Here is a 23,463-nt window from a genome sequence, read left to right on the forward strand (position 1 = left end):
CGCTGAGGCGGCCCTTCCCCTAGGCCACCTCTCACCCGCTCTTTACCGAGAGCCAAGGCCGGCGCCCCGCCCGGAGATGGGCAGACGCGTGGATGGCGTGGCTCCCAGCGCCGCCAGATCGCAGGAGCCTGGCGCCGGGGCGCTGCGCTGAGGCTCCCGCTCGGCGCAGCTCGGGAAGCCTGCAGGTGTCCTTGGCCGCTCGGCCGCTGCCCGGGAGACTCCTTCGCCAGTGCCCAGAGCCCCGCTCCCCGGAGCCCGGCTCCCCAGAGCGGCCCCGCCTCCCAGGCTCGGTGCCGCGCAGGACGCCCCGTCTGAGGCCCCCCCGCCCCAGCACGGCCCCCGCAGCGCCCAGCCCAGCGCCGCTCCCAGCCGCCGCCGAGCCGCGGACGCAGGACCGGAGGCTCGCTCCGGCGGCGCGCTTGTTTTCCTGCTGCCGCCTCGCCCTGCGCAGTCCCCGCCCGCCCGAACGCCGCGCTCCTCTCAGCCCCGCCCGCCATCCGTGCCCTGCGCTGGATTTATGAATGGGGGGAAGAGGCCACATGCCGCCGCCGCCGCCGCCGCCTCGAGTTGACCGCACGCAGCCCGGGCCCGCGGAGCTCCGGCTGCCGTGAGAGCGTCGGCTCGGCCCAGGCAGCCGCTCGGAAGACTTGTTGCTGCGCTGCCGCTGCCGCGGGAAGCCGGCCGCTCCCGCGGCTCGGCGCGGTCTGGGAGCCGGAGGGTGGCCGGAGTGAGTGTGAGCGCGCGCGCGCGCGCTCCGGACCCTCGCAGTGCGCCTGGACTGTGCGCTTTCTCGTCTTTTTGGGGGGTGAAAAGGGGGGTGTGTCCCGGACCAGGAGCGTCTGAGTGTCCAGCTCTAGCGGGGGAACGTGTGTGTGTTTGCCCCTGACTCCCTGGGCTCCTCGCTTGGGTCCTCGGCTACCCTTTCCCCATCCTGCCTCCCTCCCCGGCGGCGCCTGCCCAAACCCCAACCACCTGTGCACCCGAGAAACCCAACTCCTCCCGCTCCGCGCCGGGGGGTGGGGAGGCAGGGGCAGGGCCAAGCCGCAGAGGGGGCCGCCGCCGCCTCCTGCCTCCTCCTCGTCTCCTCCCCCTCCCCCGCCTGACGCTGCCTCCTCGGGAAGGGTGTTTGGAGGGCAGCGGCCGCCCCAAGCCGAAGCCCCGCAGCGCTTCTTATGATCAGCTCGGTGTGTGTCTCCTCCTACCGCGGGCGCAAGTCGGGGAACAAGCCTCCGTCCAAAACATGTCTGAAGGAGGAGATGGCCAAGGGCGAGGCGTCGGAGAAGATCATCATCAACGTGGGCGGCACGCGACATGAGACCTACCGCAGCACCCTGCGCACCCTACCGGGCACCCGCCTCGCTTGGCTGGCCGATCCCGACGGCGGGGGCCGGCCCGAGTGCGATGGCGGTGGTGCGGGCAGCAGCGGCAGCAGCGGCGGCGGGGGCTGCGAGTTCTTCTTCGACCGGCACCCCGGCGTCTTCGCTTACGTGCTCAACTACTACCGCACCGGCAAGCTGCACTGCCCCGCCGACGTGTGCGGGCCGCTCTTCGAGGAGGAGCTCACCTTCTGGGGCATCGACGAGACCGACGTGGAGCCCTGCTGCTGGATGACCTACCGGCAGCACCGCGACGCCGAGGAGGCGCTGGACATCTTCGAGAGTCCGGACGGAGGCGGCGGAGGCGCGGGGCCCCGCGACGAGGCCGGCGACGATGAGCGGGAGCTGGCCCTGCAGCGCCTGGGGCCGCACGAAGGAGGCGCGGGCCCCGGCGCCGGGTCCGGGGGCTGCCGCGGCTGGCAACCCCGCATGTGGGCGCTCTTCGAGGATCCCTACTCCTCCAGGGCGGCCAGGGTGAGTGACAGGAGCCTGCGTCGCCTCTGGGGTCTGCAAGGGGGTGCAGGGTGGTGGTCGGTAAAGGCTGGGAGGAGCCAGACGGAGACTGACTTACCTTACCACTGCCTCCCTCCCAATTTCCCCTGCCTTCCCTGGGCCCCCAGGGGAATCACACCCCCCCTCTCCCCTGCACGCCTCATCAGGAGATTGCACACACACGATTTACTACTTGGACCTAATCCCAGATGCCTGCTTTGCTGCATCCCCCCCACCCCCCAGCCCTTAGTTGAGCTCTTCCACCCCCTTCTTTCTGCACAGGGTACCTCTCTTCCTTTACCTGGCACTCCTCCACAGGGCCAGAGTCCTGGAGAGTTCGGGTTAGGCCTTCCGCTGGGGTCAGGCGGGGTTTAGGGAAAGAAAACTAGCATGTGTTAGCACCACAGGATAGGCAGGCCATCGCATTCACTGCTTGCAGGCGTGCCACCTTAGTTCAATCCTCCTAGCAGCTTACTGTGCTAGACCTGTGAGTTTTAGAAAGGGGCACAGGGGCTTCAGCCTCTTCAGCCCGTGACAGGCAAGGCTGGGACCAGAAGTCAGGCCTCTGTCCAGGTTTGGGAGGGGCCTTTTTACAGGGAGATCCCTGCCCTATGCCGTGCCCCTGAGGCTTCCTGGACCCCTCGAAGGCATGAGGGCAGAGATAGACTGGAAGGGCCTAATGTTCTGGGCCCTGCAGGCGCCATGGCCAGGGGCCAACCACACTGCCTGGGGATGATCCCAGGTTTGTTGCTGCTTTTCTTCCTGCTGCGGCACAGATTGGTTTTCCAGAAAGCCCTGGTTCAGGTTACTGCTTGAAATGGATGTTTGGGCTGGGGGTGGGGGGACGGGTGGGTTGATTTGGGCAAGAACCAGTCCCTTCCCACCACCTTCTCCCCAAGTCAGTCCTGTTTCCCCTAACTCCGTTAGGTGGAGGGCTGGGCAGATATGCTTGGGCAGCAAAAAAAAAAAAAAAAAAAAAAGCCCCAAAAGGTGGCTTTAGAATCTTTGAAAAACAGAATCCTGGGGGCTGGTGGTCTGATCTCATGGCTGGCAGCCTGAAGTCTGTCTGGGAATCAGGAAAGAGCTACATGACGTGCTGGGTCTGGGGACTGCCTCCTGATGTGGAAGCCAGTTGTCACCTCTGGCATCCCAAGCTGTCATGTTAATGAGTCTCAGAGCCCTCCTGGCCCTGCCCCCCCACCTCCTGTGCTGGGCCTCAACTCAGTCAGGGGAGGAAAAGTTCCACTTCCCCACCCAGGGGAGGGTTAGGAGATTGGGAAATGGGCTGCAGGGAGGGGCCAGGCAGACACGGACGCTAGAGCAGGGCAGCTGCATCTCCTGCCCGGAAGAGAAGGGAGGAGCACAGGGCTCTGGTCGTGGCGTACCAGGCTGGGACTGCAGGCGTCCCAGGGCAGCCACTGGGAGACAGGGCCCTTTTGCAGGACTGAGTGAAGCTAAGGCCAGTTGCGTTTGCTTCTCCACCTGCAGCCCTGGGACCAGCTCAGAGGGTGAGGGCACAGCAATGCCCTGGCTGGAGTCTCCTGTCAGTTCCTTGGGCTTCTCATGCAGTTCCCTAACCGCTAGTGTCAATTCTTGGCTGTGTGCACTAGAAGAGAGACAAGTACGGATAATGCAGCCTCCTTCAAAGTTGGGGGTCAGGAGGAGGGAACAGGTTTAGCTTGATAGAGATGGGGAAAGGGGCCAAGGCTGGGAGGCCGGAAGGAATGAGGTGGGTAGGGGAGCAAGGCCCTATTTCTGAGCATTCTGGGGTCTCTGGGGACTTTCCACTGTCTCAGGTTCTTCCCTCTTGGATTCCAAGGGTCTATACCATCAATGAGTTAATTTTTTCCTTAACTGACCGCAGACTGGCCCAGCCAGGGGGCTGTGTGAGTAAGCTCAGAGCCTGATCGGCCCCTTGAAGTCCTCCAGAAGCCCAGGAGACTTTGCCCTTTGACGTGGAGTCACATCAGGCAGGGCATTCCAATTGAGGGAGGAAGTTTGGGGCCAGACAGGATTAATTGGTTGAAGCAATGAAGAAAGCAGGATTCAGAGACAGTAAGTGTCTTGTCAAAGACACTTAAATAAGAGCAGAGCCAGCAAACCACCCCTAGTTTCCAGTCTTCTGGGTGTTAATACTGATGTGAACAGCTGTATGGAGCTTTGGTGGCATTCATGCCAAAGGAGGACTTGCCTTCTGCTAAGGAGCACAGAGGCAAGCCTTCAGCTGTTCCTGGATCACACAAGTGAGAATTCATAATTTAAAAAAATTAACGACAACTGCTATTTATTGAGCACTCCATGTGGGTACTTTGCATTAGTCTCTAATCCTCCCAGTAAACTCGCAGTGGAGGCATTATCCCCATTTAACTGACTGAGGCTGTGAGAGGGTAAACAACTTGCCTGAGGTCACACAGCTGGATCTTGGTGGGCTGTGACCGCAGCCAGGGCTGCCTGACTCCCCAGCCCTTGCTCCACGGGTTACAACATGTTATTTCCACTGCACGAGGCTGTTTTCCAGGAGGAGAGGTGGCTATTTCTTGCTCTGGCCTGGGAGGTATTCTGAGGTTTTGTCCGTCCTCTGGATGATATCAGAAAACCCTGGGGCAGATGAGGACATCAGAGGGGACACTTACTCTGTTGCCCCTCCAGCCTGAGGGTCTGAGGTCCAGGAACTCTGGGCCTGCGCCCTGCCCCTCTGTTTACCTCAGGCCAGTGACACTGTCCCCACCCCCAGCTGTCCCCTGGGTCTGTGTGCACGCTTTCCTTCTCTTGGGGCCTCTTCCTGCTGCCTCCCTGGAGGGTCTGTACCCGCAGCACCGTGGTGGTGGGCTTGGGGCACTCAATGATGGCCAGTAAGGGCAGAGGAGCAGCACTGTGCCCCAGGCGTCTTCTTCTTCACACACAGCAGCCGGTCATTTGAGTAGTGCCTTATGGCAGAAGCAGAACAGATACAAACACAAAGTGAACGGAGCTGATTGTGGGAGCCTGTTGCTTAGCTACCCGCCTGGCCTGAGGAGCCATTCCCGTGCAGGCAGCCTCCCGGCCTGGGGTGCTCACCTCTGCTCCCTTCACTGTGGCCGGGCCCATGGGTGGCTGCTGCTGTGGTTCTGTTTCTGTGGCCTTACCTGGGGGCAGGCACGAGGGGCAGACTAGTCCTGGCCCCACCTGCCCACTGCCTATAGTCCCGGGCAGAGTGAGGGCTCGGCAACAGCCAGGGCGGCTTCCCAGCCTCAGGGGGACCAGTGTCCAGAGCTCTAGAATCAGACCTGCCTTCTTTTCTGAGGGCAGACAGGAGAACTGATGAATGGGACCTTGGCACTCCCCTCCCTCACTCCCAGTCTCCAGAGGTCCCAGGGGCCATGCTGGCTTTACCTTAGTTATTAGTCCTGTTACAGATGACAGTCCTCCTTCTTTGGCTAAATCAGTACTTGGGTTGAGTTTCCCCATGATGTTTTCCCTGTGAGGAGAGGACATGACCACAGGATCCCCATTGCTCCAGGAAGGCAGCTGAGGCTGGGCTTTCACACTGAGGAAGCATCCACTAGGCGTCAGGTGCTGTCACCTGTGCATTCTTCTGATGTCTCATCTGGCCCATGTGAGGCAGGGGATTATTAACCTCAGTTTACAGAGAAGGACACTGAGGCCGGGAGGGGCTTGCTCAAGCCCACACAGCTGGTGGTAGAACTAGGATCTGAACTCAAATCTTGTGACCCCACATCTGTGCTTGTACCGTGCTTCAGCTGCCTCCTGTGGCTTCTTCCTGGAGAAAGCCTCTGACTTCAGGAGGGCCCTTCTGCTCTCCTCCCATCCCTTCCTTCACTTCTCTCTCCAAACTAAAGCTCCTGTCTCCTCGCTCCCTAGAATTCTCATGTCCAAGCTTGCTTGCTTGCTTGCGTTTTTTTTTCATTCCCTCACCGCGGGACTTTCATAGGACAAAAAGAAAGGAGGCTTGGTTAGGAGAGGAGACTAGGTGTCCCCCGGCCCAGGCAGAGGAATGAAACCAAGGCCTTCTAGGAAGGAAATGCAGAGCTCTGTTCCTCTCGCTCCTTCTCGTGGTCCCGGCTTCTCAGGCCCCGGCGTCACCTGGGACCAGCTGATCGGTGGGCAGGACCTCTGGTCCCGTGCCCTCTGGGCTAAGGAGAATCACAACCTGAGCCCAGGTGCTGGGTGCCATGGCTTCCCAGCCCCCCAGGACGGCGGTGCCAGCATGCCCCAGGGCAGCCCCTCTACCTCCCTGGGGAGCGATACGGGTGCAGGCCTCCCCCAGCCCCTCCCTGAGGCAGCCTCCCAGTCTCCTCCTGGGTTTGTTTTGTGTTTTCCTCTCTTATTCTGAACAGACCAGCATTTGCCTCTGAACATCTCATCTCTGGATGATGAGGTGTTTGTTTGTCACCATGTGGGGTGGGGTGTAAAGTGGGGGAGGGGGTAAAAGAGACCTGGGCTATTTTGGAGAGCTGGAGGATGAGCAGGCAGGAACAGAGTCAGGCAGCTGGGCCTCAGGAACGGGCACCCCGGACCCCTCACCTCTGCTGTGGACGGTGTTGGCCTGGGATGCTGGGCGCCAGGGCACTCACGCCATCCTTGTTCCTGGGCAGCCAGCCTGCGTGACCTCTGGCCCAGCTCCCTGCTGGGTTTTTTTCAAGCTGGCAGGGGTCCCCGTCAGGCAGTGGGTTTGGCCTACCCTGGCAAACCGTAGAGTCTGAGAGCCCAGGTGCCTGGAGGTATTCCTGGGCACACCCTTGTCACCTCTAGCCCCGGTTAGCGGGGCTGATGATCTCTGTGATGGGCTCCCCAGGACCGGGAAAAGGAACAGGCCGTCGCCTTGGCTGCAATCATTCAGAAACATTTATTGAGCGCTGGCTACATGCCAGACCCCAAACTGGGCCCTATATTTATAAAGATGAGCCAGAGGGGGTCTCTAATCCTGAAGAGAGCCAGGTCAGGTAGGGGAGGTGGCAGTTGGGAGAAATTAGATGACAAGAAATGGTGATAATGGTGTAAGATAGATCATGAGAGGTGCCACAGTAGTCTTAAAAAAAGTTCAATAGGAGGTGAGAGAGGGAAGCCATGATCCCACCTCTACATGGGACAGGGTTGGAGGGGGTGGCGTGCGGAAGCTTCAGCGAGGAAACAGAAGTTGAGCTGAGTAGGCCCTGCAGGATAATGACTTAGCTCCCTTAAATAATTTTTAGAAGGAGGCAGGTTATAAATAAATTTATAAATAAGTAAGTGTTCAATGTGGGTAGTGCGTAACTATGCAGACTTAGGGAAGAGGGGACTTTCCTGGCCAGGGGACTGGCCCGAGCAGAGATGGGACAGCATGGGACACTGATGGGCAATACCCCGGAATTGCATTTGACTGGATAATAAGTTCTTGGCCAGTGATCTAGGCTGGGCTGAATTCCTTCTGGGGCTGGAACTCAGAGGCTCTGGGCAACCCAGTGGCCCTGAGAGGCCCCAAGTGCTGACTTGGTACGAGGTGGCCATAGGTAGAGGCTGGCTCTGGACACTAGAACCAGAGGGTCCTGGCTGGGCAGGGGGCAGGGCCAGGTTCTGCTCCTAGGGAAGCCCATGAGGGGAGAGGAATAGGGGTCTCTCGGCTGGGAACTGGGCTTCGTAGTTCTAGCCCTCACCCAGGAGCCCAGGGATGGCTCAGAGATCCCTTTCCTGGCAGACTCCCTCTTCCTTCCTGCCTCTGAGCCCCCAGGGCTGCCCACTCCCTTCCCAGCACTTCCTGGGCACCAGGATCTCGCTTCCCTGGAAGGCTTCGCTCCTCGTCCCATCCCCACAGAGCTTCCTCTGCAAGTGTCTTTGGCTGTGTTCTCAAATTTCTCTTCTCCTACACTTCATCCTTAATATAGGTTTTTGGGCATGAGTCTTCTTATGTTTATCTGTCCATCTGTCTCCTTGGCCCTTCCTCCTTGGGCTCCCCGCCCTGCCCCCGCTGATTGTATTCAGTTCCCAATGACTGGTGTCTGTCACCTCTCCCCCCCAGCCCCCCCACCCAGCCTGTGCCAGATTCCTGAGACACTCTAGGCTCTGAGCTGAGTTTTGCAAATATCATTTATTTTAATCCTCAAAACGACCCTATAAGGTAGGTACTGCTCTCATCCCTCAACACACCAAGCATGCTGTGGCCTCAGGGCCTTTGCACTTCTCGTTCCCTCTGTCCCTCAAGCTCTTCTGGATCTTCACATGACTCACCTCCTCCCTCCTTCAGGTCTCTGCTTAGATGTCTCCTTAGCCTTGAGGCCCTGCCTGACCACCCTATGTGAAATATCTCCCCCACCCTCCGACTCCTTATCCCCCTTTTCTCTTTATTTTTCTCCGTAATCCTTATACCATTTGTCATACTATCTATTTTCCTTGTTTACTTGTTGACAGTCTCCCTCCACTAGAATATGAGGTCTGAGGGGCAGGGGGTGTGTTTTGTTTCCCAGTGTTCCCCAGCACCCAGAACTATGGCTGGCATGTAGCAGGTACTCACTTTTCCATTTTATGAGCAAAGATCCTAAGGCTCAGAGAGGTTAAGAAACTTGCCCAAGGTCTCCCAGGCAGTAAGTAGCAGAGCCCGACTTGCACCCGGAAGTGTGTGACTACATTTCCACCAAGGACAGTTGTAGGATGAGCTTGGTGCAGGAGGCTGGTCACAGGGCGGGCACATCAGCTGACACTCCTGGGTCTCTGGGGATGGTGGTCCTGAGCAGGATACCGCTGGCCACATGAGGGGCCCAAGGAGCAGGAAGCTTGAAGGAGCAGCGCTGCCCTGCACAGAGGCTGGGAACCTGCTGTCCAGATGCCGAGACCCTCCCGCCTCCTCCCAGCAGACAGGAAAGGAGTTGCTGCTGGCGGAACCCGTTCACGCAAGCACTTTTCCACCTGGGCAGCTTTGACTTGGGGCAGAATCCACAACCTGTGTCCCCGGGCAGTGGAAAGAACGCACAGCTTCGGCCATGGGCACCAGGCAAGCCAGTCCTCCCCAGGCCTCAGTTTCCTCACCTGTGAAACAGCAGGAAGGGAGCTGAACTGCATGATCTTCAGAGTTCCTTTCACTTCTAAAAACCAAGGATTTTCTGATATTATTGGCTCCAGATCCAGCTCGCCTTCAGAAACTGCATGCAGGGGTCCACAGAGGCCCCACACCTCCTCAGCTCTGTCACTACGTGAGCACTACTGTGTGCCGGGTGCTTGCTGTGTAGATGCTCGTTTAATCCTGTAGTAACACTACTAGGTGGGTTCTAGAACTGTCCCTGTTTTGTAGTGAGGAACAGGCACAGAGCGCACCATTTACCTGGTCAAGGGGCAGGCCCAGGATGAGGCAGCTGGGCAGTCTGACTCCAGGGCTCCGTAGCTCGCCTTTGCTCTGGTCTCTGGCTCCCCTGAGGCCCCACAGTCCCCTCGGCAGGGCCAGGTGCCCATGGCCGAAGGGAAGGAGGCTCAGATGCGCACTGCCGGTGCTGCAGGTGGTTGCTGAACGGGAGCGAGGCCGTGACCTCTAAGCAGGGTGGTGTGCTGCAGCCAGCGCGTCCTCCCTGGGCCCTTCTTTGCCCGGGAAGCGTCCCAGTCTAGAGAGCTGCGAGAAGGAAAGCATCCATGATGGTGACAGGCACTGATTACAGGCAGGGGCACCACTTCCACAACAATTCAGTTTGAGGAATAACTTAGGGAGGAAAGGAATAATTTGGGCCCTGAAGGGGGACCTGTAACCTTGGGACCCACCTGGGGCAACATGCCAGAGCCCACTCCCCTGCATCCATCACAGCTCAGCCTCAGGTCTGCCTGGCGCCTGCTGCCAGCCCTGGAGAGGCTGCAGGGGGGATGGAGGCCCCATGCAAGTTCCTCAAGGAGGAGTGGATTTTCCAACTGGTTTGGTTAGAGGGCCAAGCGGGAAGAGCACTGAGCAGAGAGGCAGGAGACTCAGCCTCAGTTTGGTCCTGAGCGAGTCGTTTGCCCTCTCTCGTGCCTCTGTTGCCCCTGAGAAATGAGCACATGTGGCTACCCTCTGCCTGGCCTCTTCTTTTGAAATGGTGGAGGTGAGGGGTAGAAGTAAAGAGATGGGGCAGTTCTGTGTTTAAAAGAAAAAGCAAAAGTGAGTGCAGACTGCAGGAATTCAGGAGAGGTGGCATGTGCCTACGGGGCCTCCGCAGACAGAGCTGTGGGCCATGGGAGCTGGGAAGGCACCGAGGCAGGACCAGAGGCAGGCTCCTTGGCCCTGCAGGTGAGACAGTGGCCCAGGCCGCACGATTCTCCCTCCCACTCCCGCTCTCTGTGCCCTGGGCTGAGCCCCTTGGCAGTTCTTCCTGAACTTGTTTTTCCAAATCACTAATTAACTTCTCACTCAGGCTCCCAGTTGGGCCAACTCTCCTGGCTAACTTTTCCTCGGAGTGGGCAAGCTCCTGCTTCCCAAGCTTCCAGGCAGAGCTGAGATATGCTGTCCCCATGCCTTACTCCAGCCCCCTCTGCTTCTCAGGGAGAAGGGGGCATTGCCAGGACTCTGGGTTCCCAGTGTCAACACGGCCACCGGACGGGTGCCTCCCCCAGCTCATCTCCGGACAGCCAAGGAGAGCTCACAGGCTGGGGCCGTCTGCCTGATGCCCAGGTCAGCCTGTATTGCCTTAACAGCCCATGGCTCAGGGGAGGAAAAATGAGGCCGGAAAAGGAACTTCAATTGGCCTTCACGGGGGAGACAGAGGCAGGAGAGGTTCCAGGCAAAGTTGTCAAGTGGGGAGAGTGTGTCTGTGGTCCACTACTCCCTCCTCCTCCTGTGCCGTATCCGATCAACACGTCCATGTTCAACTGTAAATAAGATAAGTCTTAGTGTGTGACGGGTGTCTGTCCTAAACCAAAGGTGCACATCCCTAGCGTGAACTAGCAGGCATCAAGGAGCTGGCTGGGAGCAGTGTCCACAATTCAGGGAAGGCTTTCTTCAACCTGTGAATAGACCCTGCCTGGGAGGTAGTGAAGACAATGTGGTGTGAAGAGAAGGTACAGCCTCTGAATTAAACAGTGCTGAGTTCAAGTCTGTTTCCACCCCTTTCAGGCTGTGTGACTTTAGGGAAGTATATAACCTCTCTGATCCTCAGTTCCTCTTTGGTAAAATGGGATGACGAGGCCTACCTCACAGGGTCACTGGGAGGACTGAAGGCAGTAACATACAGAGTGCCCAACTGTGCCAGGCACAGAATAGACAACTCAGGAATGTTCATTCCCAAAGTTTCCTCTTCAGAATTGCCCTACTCCCGAAGGAGCTCCTGGAGGTGCTCCTTGCTTTGTTTTCTCGGATCCCCTGTATTCTCCACTGCTGTTTTGTACTAAGTAAGGTGTTTGGTCGTGGGTCCCCCCTCTCCCTCCTGCCACCAGTGAAGACTCCCGGGGAGGAAGACGTCTCAGAGGCCTAGTCCAACAGGCAACGTCATGGCCAGGTGGACATTGGGGTGGGGCAGGCGTGGGGTTGCCAAGTGGCCGTGGGGCCTCAATCCTCCCTCATCCACCTTTTAGGCTCAGCCCTCTGCTCAGGAAGGAAACCCTCCACCCACCAAGCAGGACAGGCAGCAGCAGGGGGCGTGGACCCCAGCAACTGGTCCGCTGATGGTGGTGAATGGATCTCATGAATAACAGATGAGGGCTCCATAATTGGTGTTATTACACGTGCCTTTCGTCTCCATAACAATCGGACACTTCAGCCCAGCCGTTCGTCTGCCGAGTGCCGCTGTCATCTTTCCAGCCGCGATCCCGGCGGCTGTCTGGAGCAGTTGCTGTCACTCTCTGATCCCAATGGGTGCAGTTTACTTCTCTCTGGAACTCAGTGTCCCAGGAAATGTCAGTTCTCAGGACGGGGAGGGGTGGTTACTCTGGGCAAACCACCCTGCTTCCTGCCGCAGAGCATGTTGTCTTCTTTCTGACGCTTCTCTCCGTCTGGGCGGTCAGCTGAGACAGGCTGAGGTGAGAGGCCAGAGAGAGGGGCTGGGACTTGACGAGGTGGCTCGTGGCTGGAGCTTAATAGGCTCAGCGGCAGAAAGAGGCCCAGGGTCATTCCCTCCAGCCCCCCGCCTCTGGGCATATCCCTTAGTGCAGTCACCTGAACATTTAGTGTGCATCAGAATTACCTGGAAGATTTGCTGAAAGGGACTGCCGGCCCTGCCCCCAGCGTCTCTCCTTCAGTAGGTTTGGGTGGGGCCCGAGAGTTGGCCATTCTAACTAGTTCCCAGGTGATGCCAACTCTGCTGGTCCAGGGCCTCTCTGAGGAGTACCGCTTTAAAGCCTAGTTGCACCGCGTGGTCTGTGGACGGCAGCCTCCCTGAGAGCTTGTTAGAAATGGAGAATCACAGGCCCTGCCCTCAACCGCCTGAATCCGAATCGCATTTTAACAAGATTCCCAGATGATTTATAAACCCATTACAGTTTGAGAAGCTTTAAAGCACAACTGGGGTAGTGGTGGCCAGAGCTAGGCAGTAGGCACGGCTGGGCAGCTGTAGCTCCCTGTCCAGTTGCTTCCAGCCAAGAGCAGCCTCTGGCTCCTGTGCACGGTGCATGCAAGCAGAAGGATAAAGGCCCTGCGAGGAGGGAATTTCAGCCCCTGAGTGTGCACCTTAGTCACATCTCTCACCATGGAACTGACTGCCTGGTGACCCATGCCCCACGCTCCCCCAGCAGAAGTCCCTGTCGTCGCTGGGCCTGTCCATCCCTGTCTGACAGCTGCCCCCACGCTCCTCCCCGCCCACAGGTGGTGGCCTTTGCCTCTCTCTTCTTCATCCTGGTCTCCATCACCACCTTCTGCCTGGAGACCCACGAGGCCTTCAACATCGACCGCAACGTGACGGAGATCCACCGAGTGGGGAATACCACCAGCGTGCGCTTCCGGCGGGAGGTGGAGACAGAGCCCATCCTGACCTACATCGAGGGCGTGTGCGTGCTGTGGTTCACACTGGAGTTCCTGGTGCGCATTGTGTGCTGCCCCGACACGCTGGACTTCGTCAAGAACCTGCTCAACATCATCGACTTCGTGGCCATCCTGCCCTTCTACCTGGAGGTGGGGCTGAGCGGCCTGTCATCCAAGGCGGCCCGAGACGTGCTGGGCTTCCTGCGCGTGGTGCGCTTCGTGCGCATCCTGCGCATCTTCAAGCTCACGCGCCACTTTGTGGGTTTGCGAGTGCTGGGCCACACCCTGCGTGCCAGCACCAACGAGTTCCTGCTCCTCATCATCTTCCTGGCTCTGGGAGTGCTTATCTTCGCCACCATGATCTATTATGCTGAGCGCATCGGCGCCAGGCCCTCTGATCCACGGGGCAACGACCACACCGACTTCAAGAACATCCCCATCGGCTTCTGGTGGGCCGTGGTCACCATGACAACCCTGGGCTATGGGGACATGTACCCCAAGACATGGTCGGGCATGCTGGTGGGGGCGCTGTGTGCACTGGCCGGCGTGCTCACCATTGCCATGCCAGTGCCTGTCATTGTCAACAACTTCGGCATGTACTACTCCCTGGCCATGGCCAAGCAGAAGCTGCCCAAGAAGCGAAAGAAGCACGTGCCACGGCCACCCCAGCTCGAGTCGCCCATTTACTGCAAGTCCGAGGAGACCTCGCCCCGGGACAGCACCTACAGTGACACCAGCCCGCCTGTCCCGGAAGAGGGTATGGTGGAGAGGAAACGGGCAGGTGAGATTGGGGGGTGGGAAGGAAAGCCACCTCTCCCCCAGTGGCCACGGGAGTCCCGAGGTGAACCTCAGTCCTTGGAATTTGGGATTGTGCTTTACTTCTCTATGCTTCCCTAAGTCCAAGACCTGCCTTCATGAGGGCAAAGTATCAAGGCCGAATCTCTATCCTTGGTTGTCTGATAGCTTCCTGAACTTCGGGGTCCTTCCTGAACATGGGTGGAGTGAGTATCCCACCCAGCTTAGGCTGTGATGGGCAGTGCATGGAGCTATAAATTAGAAGCCTGGCTTTCTAATCCCATCTTGGCCACTCTGCTGTGTATTCTGAAGCCTGCCACTCACCCTCTCTGGGCATAGATGCCTCATCTGTAAAATGAGAATGATATCAATATCCTACCCCCAAGATTTTGATGAGACCCAAATGACAGATATGAAAGTACTTTGAGAAGCTAAAACCACTTTACAAATCAAGTGCTGTTATTATTAGCTGGAGAGCGGGGCAGTTGTTCTTCCAAGGGGCATCAGCACATGAATCATTTCTTTCCAAACATTCGAGCCTGGTGTCTCTTGGCCTAATAATGTGATAACGTAACAGCAGTGGGAGGCTGCCTTCTGTTCACCACAAGCTAGACTGAGTCCTGGGCTCAGGGTTTAACATGGGATGGAAAGGAATCAAGAGGCAGTGGCCCAGACAGTGTTGGGAAAGGGAAAGAGAGCAGCTGGTGTCTGCCTCCTGGAAGGGGAGGACCCGAGGGTCTCAATCCTCTTCTTCAAGGATGGAAAGGCCACCCCAGGGAAGCTCGCCTCCCCCCGAGTTAGGAGACGGGAAAGGAGATGGACTTAACCCACAGCAGCGTGGAGCTGGGTTGGAGAGTAGGGGCCTGACTGTTAGGTAGGGATGGGCTCCTGAGGGAGGCACAGGATTCCTAGTCCAAGGCTGTTGGATGCCAGGCCAGTGGGGAGCTGCCGGTGGGGCCGGACAGTAAGAAGCATCTCCTGGCTAGGCTCTGAAGGCAAAGTGGGACTCCTCCTCCAGAGGAGTGCCTGACTCAGAACATCATCCGTGGTCTGTTGGTGGATGCCCACCATATGTGCTGCAGCCACTCATTCTCTGGGGTCATGCAGGGGCCTGGGTCTCCCAAAGATCTTGATGGAATAGCACCCGTCAGCCTCTTCTCCTCTCCCCCACCAAAGTGGTACCCCTTCCCCAATCCCTAAATATAAATCTCCCAGCCAGTGCCCCAGGGAATTTTAGCTGCACCCCGAGGCCCATTCAGGGCTCAGAGGGAAACCTAATATCAAAATGTACACGCCCCTAGGCTGGCTCCTCAGTTCACACCTACCTATGGCCCGGTCAGCCGTGCCTTAGCCTGGCCATACCTGCTTGACCACAGTAAGGGCATTACTGGCCAAGGCTACAGCCACTTCCCTCAAACCAAGCCCAGATCCAAGGGCCCAGCTTTACCTGTGCTGCTGCCTGATGGAGCAGGAGGTTGGAGCTAAGAGCCCACAACAGCAGGAGCTGAATTGGAGACTCTTCCCCCCGGGGTCCTCCCCAGACACAGGTGAGCCCCAGGAGCAGAGGGCTGTGAGTCCTTTGAGCGCTGGACTCCGGCTTGGATGCCTGGTGAACAAGAATAACTGCCTTCAGGTGGTCCAGGGAGACAGCCATGGAAGCCGCTCTATCCATTTAACCCTGGCAGTGCCGCCCCTCCCTCCAACAAGCAGGGCATCCTCCAAGGAATGCAAACTCATCCAGGTGTCAGCCTGAGCCAGACCCAAGGAGGAAGCAGAGTCTGCCACCTGCCCTGGGCTGATCTGCAGCAGGCAGACTTGGGGAGTGGCTGCTTAGGGTATCTGTGGCCCCGTCTTCTAGGAAAGACTGTAGGCCAAGGGAAGGAGGGAAGCCAGCATCCTGCCCTCAAGACCAGGCCCGCTCCCTGGCTCTGGCAACACTCCTGCCTCCTTGGGTCAGGCAAGTGGCACTCAAGGTCTGGGATGTGAAAGACCCCAGGACCCCATGAGGAAGACCCCGGCAGCCCCTCACGCAGCCTCCTTTCTGTCTGCCCCTTCTAGACTCCAAGCAGAATGGCGATGCCAATGCGGTGCTGTCAGACGAGGAGGGAGCTGGCCTCACGCAGCCCCTGGCCTCCGCCCCGTCCCCTGAGGAGCGCCGGGCTCTGCGACGTTCTGGCACCCGAGACAGAAACAAGAAGGCAGCTGCCTGCTTCCTGCTCAGCGCTGGGGACTATGCCTGTGCTGATGGTAGTGTCCGGAAAGGTATGGCTCCCCAGGCCGGGCAGGTGGGGAGACCCCATGGAACTGAGTCTCCCCAGTGTCCCCCACAAAGCTTGAGGTCCCCTCCTCCCCTGAGGCCGTGGCCACCATCTCCTCTGCCTTGGACACACCCCCGCTTTTAGGATGAGACTGATCTCCCCGTCCCTGGATTAGAAAGGCCTCCAGCATCCCCAGAAAGTACACAGAGCCCGTCCCGCCAGGGTCTCCTAGAGGGTGAGGGGACACCAGATCAGGGGCCCCTGCCCCTCACATCTATTTCATCACCTTCTCTGCCTCTGGTTCCTGCTGTGACCTTCAGGCCCGGCTCCACAGGGTCACTGCCAGCCTCTCCCTAGGCTCCCTTAAACACAGCTAAGGCTTCCCCAAGTAAGAAGTTCCGGGAGATGCCGGCACCATTCAGGAGGCAGGATAAGAACAAGGTGCTGCTGTGAGGTCCTCAGAGAGCCTGGCACAGGCCCCAGCTCCTCCATCCCGCGCTGGGGGTCCTGGAGCCCACGAGGGGCTGACCCAGCTCTGCAAGCCCCTAGAGGTGACTGTCCCCTTGAGGCCGAGCCGGAAGGTGACCGTGGGGTGGAAGTGGGCAGGGAGAGTGGATCCCCTCTGAGGTGTGTTCTGAAGGATTTGAAGAGTTCAAGGGAGCAGCCGATTCCCTCCGTGGAGGAGGGCCGGCGTTCCCTCAGCGACCCCAAGCCTGCAGCAGGGGCAGGGCAGAAGCTGGGCGGTGGAGCGCAGGATTCCTGTCCTGAAAAGGGGCAGAAATATCAAGGATAGTTGAGAACCACTAGTGGCTGAGAACCGGGGGTGTCAGGGCCAGATGTTCCTTCTGCCCAGTTCCTGATCACCATTTTGTCTTTCTTGTCCTGTCCCTGTGACACCCTGCACACCCTGCTCAGCTCCAGGATAAACCCCGACTCCTTCCCAAGCGAAGCTCTTTCCTGGGTTCTTGGGCCACTTCTTAGATCCCAAGTTCTCCCTCCCCCACTTCCTGCTCCCCCAAATTCCAGGCCAAGACTGGGTTGAGTGAGGAGGGGCGGTGGCTGCTGCAGGACCAGCCTGTGATGCCTGTGGCCCCTGAGGGCTGTCCCCTGGCTGCCCAGCCCATGCAGCCTCCATGGGCACCTTCCAGACCCCTTCCCTGGCCTGCTCAATACCACTGTTCCCACGGGATTCCCCAGGATGCCCTGACCCTAAGCAAGCCCTGAGCGGTGTACATCCAGCTTTGCTGGGCATATGTCCTGTCGGGTGACAGGAGCAGCGAACTGGCAGCTGGGAGGAGATGGCCCAGAGGCCCCAGTTAGAGGGCTGCAGGTGGATGTGCTCAGACCGCTTCCACCCTCTCGTGCATTCTCGGATCACCCTTCTGCGGGCCCTGGTTCTTGGGCTCTGGATGTGCCTCTCCCTTCTGCCCCTCACCCCAAATATGCAGGCTTCCCCTGTGTCCTGGTTCAGACCCAGAGCCTTGCTCTGGCTGGAGTATGCTAAGTGGACAGCCTAGAATGTGGGGTGGGGGGAGCCCCCCCCATGGAGGAATTGAGCAAACAGCCGAGTGCTGAGCACCCCTGCTTTCATCCAAGTGTTGTCGGGGGCTCCGTGAAAGTAGAAGAGACTGTGAGTCAGAGAAGGGACCATGAGGTACTGGGGGAGAGTCGCACCTGGGGAAGGGTGGCATGTGTGCGTGCATGGGGCTGGGGAGCCTGCGTCCCACCACCGTGTCTCTCTGGGTGCTTGTGGGGCCCAGCTGCTCTATTTTCAAGATGCCACCACAGTGCTTCTTGGCAACAGGCATGTAGCTCAGCCAATTAGAGTGACCTTCGAGAGGGAACAGGTGGGTTGCTGGGAAACAGGCCCTGCTAAGCAAGCGTGGCAATTAGCATCGCCAAACTCCCAGTGCGTACTCGGCAACTTTCTCCATGCCAGGCCGTGCCACACGCTCTGCACTCGGGCTACGTTGAGCCCCAGGAGTGAGTGGGCTCAGGCCTCCTCCAGCCACCGGTGCAGACCCCGCTGTTAGCCTGTAGCCGCCCACGTGTCAGAGTGTCAGCTCCCTGGGAAGAAGGTGTCAGATGCTCATCAGGGTTGAGAAAGGAAGGTGCTGGAGGCTGTGGGGAAACTTACCTGGGGACAACGACAGGGCAAGCTGGGTATGGGCCCTGGAGTCTGTCCTCAGGAGCCCTGGTGACCCAGAGACCAGGGAAAGTCAGGGAGCCGTTCCCAGCTGGACCAGACCCTTCCACCCAGGCCGGGGCACCTGCCCTGCAGGGTCCCCTGGAACATGGATCCCATGGCGCTGCTCAGGCAAGGAGCCACGCCCTCTGACCCATGTGCCTTTTCTTCACAAGGCTGCGAAAAGTCCCGGAGTCTAAACAACATAGCCGGCGCGGCTGGAACCAGTCTGGGGCTGTCTCCACTGGCATCACGATACGGCTCGCCCTACCCTCCGAGAAAGCTCCTGCTCTCCCACCCCTTCCACCCCCTCACCAGCCCACCACCCGGACACTTGGCCCCATAGCTGCACCCTCAGCTCTCCTTGCCTCCGGGCGTGGTGCACAAGCAGGCACACTTGATGCCCTGCGGCCCTCCTTCCTCCTGGGGCCCGAGGGAGCTGCCTGAGCTAGGCAGGCAGGATGCAGGAGAAGGCGAGCCCTGAGCTGCCCCCCCACAGCACCCAGCTCCCCCAGATGTTCAGCTCTGGAGCCTGGAGCAAGGGGGCGAGTTTCCCCAGGGCTTCCATCCACCTGCCCCTATCCTGGGCGGAGGTGCCTGCGCCCCCAGGACCTGTGTCTCTGGGCCCTGCCTCCCCCCTCAGGGTCCCACGTTAATCACAGCCAATGCAATTCCGTTCCTCGTGGCCTTCAACCAGAAACCAAACAACCTGGAACTGAATGTCTGTCTGTCTGTCCACCCCACACCCAGACCAGCAAGGAATAAGGTTGTCCCATGGGGCAGCTGCTGGTGTCCAGAGGGCTTGTCTCCTTAGAGGAGCAGTGCCGCCCTGGGAGGAGAGGCCTGATGTTCTCCAGCTCTGACCCGGGGCGCAGGTGGGGGCGCTTAGAGTCAGAGCCCCAGGATGGGCCGCTGAGGTGCGGGGATGCCCGTCTCTCCGGGGCGACATCCAGCGGTGGAGCTTAACATCCTATCTGCGCCCCGAGCCTCGGCATCTCTCGCCACACTGCTGCTTCTGCTTCCACGACAGTTTTTCTTCCCTCTCCCCCCTCCCTCAAACTGCCAGCCCAGCCTCTGAGTCACCTGCCGCTCCCACCCAGCCTCTGCGCTCTGTATTGCTGCCAGAACCGGAGAGTCATCTAATTTCTATAATTAAGTGTATTCATTTACCTAATGAGCCCGGGAGCACAACAGGTTTGTGAGTCACTGAGCGAAGCAGGGTGCGCCCTGGGCAGGGGCAGCTGAGGGGAAGCCATCCTGCGCCTACCCGCTCCTGCACCGGCACCTGGCCACTCCCAGGGAGGGCCAAGCCGTGAGTGGTCCCTCCCCAAGCAGGGCACCGAGCAAGGCTCCCAAGGCCCTCGTCAGCCCTGAGAAGGAGGAACAAGGATTGCCCTAGCCAGGACATTTCCTGTTTCACCTGATGGGAATTAGACCTGACAGCGAGCTGTGTGCCTGGCAATTTTTAGAGTCAGATTATGCAACTTGGTGGAACGAATGACTAAGTAAGGTCCGTATCTGCTCCTTCCAGGGTGAGCATAGATAGGTATGGCAAGATAGCATTTGGGGACTTGGCAGGAGGCTGGGAAATGTGGGGCCCACCCCGAAAGGTGAACTGGGCAGAAAAGTCAGATGGTTTCATGGGATTGGGGGTTGTGAAAAGCCTATGCCAGGAGCATCCCCATTTCAGTGACTTCTTCGGCGTTGGGCAGAGATGGGAATGTCCCTTCTAGAAAAGTCTGTTCAAGGTGGGTCCTGAGATATCCCAGCCCTGCTGTGGTCTACGGGGCCTGTCTCCTGCTTGCTCTCAGAATGAAGTGTGCCCCTAGGAGTTGAGAAGATACCGGGGCATCTTTGCAGCCACCCTTCAGAAGGGGACAGGCCTCTTTAATCAACAGGGGAGCAGGATGGAGACACCCGGCACCCTCTCCCTGCACAGCCCAGTTTGAGGGCCCAGCTGATTCTCCTTCATGAGGACAGGTTCCATCCTGCCCCACAGGGCTCCTTGTCACTGGGGTCCTGGCTCTGATGGGGACAAGATGAGCTAGATGTCCAGTTTAGCATGGGTCCCACAGCTCTTTTCTCCTCTGACTTGCCTTTCTGGTTCAGGGAACTGAGGCGGCTATTTCTGTGGCAGCCCTCAAGTTGTCAGGAGCCCAAGTTTCCACGGTACCCGCCGCCTCCTTCCCTCTCTTCCCTCCCACAGGGATGGGCATGCTCACGGCACCCCTATGGTGGGCACAGATGTCCCTGGGCGACATGATGCAGGAGTGCCAGCCTGGAGCCCCTAGTGCTTTGGAGATGGGCTCCCACACGTGTGTGTGTGTCCCCCCGCCCCCCGCCCACCCCGGCTCTCTGGGTCCTGTGAGGGAGACACAGGACCTGGCTAACAGGAGAGCTGAGTAGGCTGCTCTAGCTACCACTCAGGGCTCTGGGAAAGGGCAAACCGAGTCCTGGAGTTTACAAAGACCCACTGTGTACCAGGCTCTGCCCAGAGAGGTGGCTGTCTGCACAGGCCTCCCTCCTTGGGGAAGGCCCTGCCGCCCACCTACAATCTGAGAGTGTAGTTTGCTTTATCTTGCATCTAGACTTGGACCTGTACCATTACTTTGGCTTTTAGAAGCCTTTCCCCCACAACTGGGGCCTGCCCGTCCCCGCAGAGCTGGGAAGCAGCCTGGGTAGGAGTTGTTAACCCTACCTTCCAGTTTGTGCCAGCACTACTGACAACCCTAGAGGCCACTTCTCAGTCCCCAGGGCTTCTGAGAGGAGTGGCTGTGAGCTGCACTGTGGTGAGTGGGGAGGCTGGGTACCAGCCGGAGGGCTGGGGCTGCCCTTTCCCAGAGCTGCCTGGGACAGGAGGGCCTCCTCCGCCCTAGCCAGACAGCATCACCTCCGAAATACCTTCCCCACGGCAACCACCCTGTCTGCCCTACCTGTGCCACTGCTGGGAAGGTGGGAGAAGGGAAGGGCCAGGCCGCTGACCTCCCAGGCTGAGGATGGGATACTAAGAAGAGCTCATGGAGGGGTTGGGTTTCTCAGAAAGATGCTATTTTCTGGCCTTCTCTCCTAAGAGGGCTACATTCATCCTCCCTGACCTTCCCCTTCAGCATTCACCCTCCAGCTGCCAGATTGAGGAAGGGGGGCTGGGCACCACGTGGTAGCACTCAAGAGCCTTCTTCACCAGCCCCCAGGGACAGGGGAAGAGCCCCAGGTGGTGATGGCAGATGGAGCAATATGGGGGGAACCCAAGTTGGGCAGGCAGCAGCCCAGGTGATGGCCTGTGGGCTACAGGTCACACCAGGAGCCTCTCCCTCCCATGACGCCCCCACCCTGCCTCCATGCCACGCTGCAGAGCTGTGGTCCCTCCCCGCACTGCACTAGGGCTTTGGAGACCTGAGTGCTAGTGATTCCTGGGTTCATTACCTGAGCAGGTGTGGAGATGAGCTGTGACATCACCTAGGAGTCACCTTGGCCCAGGCTCTGGGTTGGCAGAGGAGTGATGAAGGGGCGCACCCCATACCCTGACCTGTCCCTGCTCTTCCTGGCCTCTTAGCCCTGGGTCCCCATGCATTCCAGCTCTGCTCCTGGCCTGCTCCTTAGCCCACAGCCTGTGGGTCGGCAGCTGCCTTCCTTCTAACATCTTGTTCTTTGTTTCTCCCTTTCTTTTGCTGAACTCCTTGCCCCCCGAGAAGGCAATGTTGAGCCGAAAGCGTGCGTCCCAGTGTCTCACACCTGTGCTCTTTAAACACAGAGACCTGCCAAGACGCCCTCTCGTCCAACTATGCCCAGGCTGAAGTCCTCACCCTCTCTTAAGGCGGCACCAGCGTGAGAGAGACAGGCAGACAGACAGAAAGCCAAAGGCTTAGGGAAACTCTGGAACCCAGGCAAGAATCTTTCGCTGGGAAAGACTCAGATATCTGTGTTTGCACAGGACTGGTGGAAAACCTCCCATGTGACCCCCGGGGCCCAGAGCCATCTGGGTCTGATGTTCTGTTCTGTTGTACATTGAAGAGACATGTATGCACATATAGTATCTATATTCATACGTACTATACTCTTGTGTGTAGTGCATGTGCTGTTGGTGGTCTGTCTTCTTTGTTAGGCTGTGTCTCCCCAAGTCCTTGCCCCACCCCTAGACCCCCATTCCCTTCCCCTTTACTGATTCCTTGTCTGCTGAACGTGTGTGAGGAATGTCCTAGGAAAAGTGCACCTGGGATCTGCCGGTCCAGCTGGGTGATCCCAGGCTAGACTGTCCCTCTTGGGGGCGTTTCCCCTGTGGGCCGGTGGCCTATGGAAGGCCAGATTGCCCCCCAGGGTCACTTGCTCCACTAGCCCCATCCCACCCCAGATTGGGGTTCTACCTCCCACCCCACGCCCCAGTTGTGGGGGGACTTCCAGGGGCTCCTCTGCAGCTTCTTCCACTCCTTCCTCCACCTTCCCTGTGTCCTTGACTGAGGGGGCGTTTCATCTTTTTTTGTTTTTGATTTTTTTGTTCTGTCTCCTTCGTTCATTTGTTTTCAAAGATGCTGCTGGGCAGACGGGCAGGGAAGGGGTCTGTCTGTCCATCTGGCTCAGGGGTCTGAGAAGGGGAAGCCTCGGGCGAGTGGAGACCAGTTGCAATACTGTACTTCCTGGCCAGTGGCCAGAGGATGCGTGCAATAGCAGAGGCCAGGGGACCCCTTCGACCTTGGCCTCTGCCCCTCCCTCCCCGTTCCCACCCCGCCCTGCCCCTCCCTGGTGTTGGTCAGTCCTTTTCTAAAGCTGTCCCCTCGTGCGTGTCTGAGGCATGCCTGGGCTGGCCCTGCCGCCCTGTCCGCATGCCTCTGACTGTCATGCTGTGCTCGAGCCCCAATAAAGACATCTGGAGCGTGCCGCTGCTCCTGCTGTGTGAGTGACTGTCTCTGCCTCTCCTTTCTGGTTCTATGTCTGTGGGGACCTCCCCAGGAGTCCACCCCAACACCGGAGAAATGCAACACACTCCGGCCCTAACCCCACCCCCTCCAGGAGTCATCCATGCAGCCCAACCCCTGCACTTAGAGCTAGACTCTGATGCTCAGAGGAACAGCAATCTGCCCAAGGTCACACAGAGGGCTAGCCCGGGACCCCTGATGCCCAAGCAATGTCCTGATCGCCACTGCTGCCACCTGACCCCAGCCCTAACGTGAAAGAAAAGACTGTTGTTTGTTTAAGGAATCCCACTGTGTTCCTGCTTGTTTGTGCAGGGGCCCGCCCCTCCTCCCTGAAATTGCACCAGTTCTATTTGGGCCAAGGCCCTGGGGATGCCAAAGTCCTTGTGATGACTGGATGGCTGATGAACTGAGGCCGACAAGGGACCGGTGACACGACTGGGACCACTTAGGGATGGGGAATGAACCCCTCCTGGGCCCAGATAGGATTGGGTAATGGTGAGTGCTAGTCACGCGTGGTCCGTCTCAGACCCACAGGGGGGCACACACAGGGCTGGCTTCAGGAGCGTGC

At 58.8% G+C, this 23,463-nt stretch overlaps 1 protein-coding gene across 3 annotated transcripts; it reads left to right on the plus strand.

Moving 5' to 3' along the window:
* Positions 1-1,027: 1,027 nt before the first annotated feature.
* KCNC4 (potassium voltage-gated channel subfamily C member 4) lies at positions 1,028-22,876 on the plus strand. 3 transcript variants are annotated; one of them, XM_014835245.3, is made up of 4 exons: positions 1,028-1,850; positions 12,592-13,528; positions 15,601-15,804; positions 21,678-22,876. In XM_014835245.3, the coding sequence occupies exons 1-4, from the start codon at positions 1,173-1,175 to the stop codon at positions 21,728-21,730; spliced, it is 1,872 nt and encodes a 623-aa protein (XP_014690731.1). In that variant the 5' UTR covers positions 1,028-1,172; the 3' UTR covers positions 21,731-22,876. The 3 variants fall into 3 exon arrangements, with proteins under 3 accessions (XP_014690731.1, XP_014690730.1, XP_014690728.1); XM_014835244.3 differs by having other exon boundaries at positions 21,737-22,876; XM_014835242.3 differs by lacking the exon at positions 21,678-22,876 and adding an exon at positions 18,162-18,466.
* Positions 22,877-23,463: the final 587 nt, after the last annotated feature.

The sequence above is a fragment of the Equus asinus genome, chromosome 16 (assembly GCF_041296235.1).
Source record: "Equus asinus isolate D_3611 breed Donkey chromosome 16, EquAss-T2T_v2, whole genome shotgun sequence".
Classification (NCBI taxonomy): domain Eukaryota; kingdom Metazoa; phylum Chordata; class Mammalia; order Perissodactyla; family Equidae; genus Equus; species Equus asinus.

Coding starts and splice junctions, on each gene's coding strand:
- KCNC4 (XM_014835242.3), top strand. CDS start 1,173: ATGATCAGCTCGGTGTGTGTCTCCTCCTACCGCGGGCGCAAGTCGGGG. Junction 13,529..15,600: donor GGTGGAGAGGAAACGGGCAG/GTGAGATTGGGG, acceptor TGCCCCTTCTAG/ACTCCAAGCAGAATGGCGAT. Junction 15,805..18,161: donor TGATGGTAGTGTCCGGAAAG/GTATGGCTCCCC, acceptor TTTCTTCACAAG/GCTGCGAAAAGTCCCGGAGT.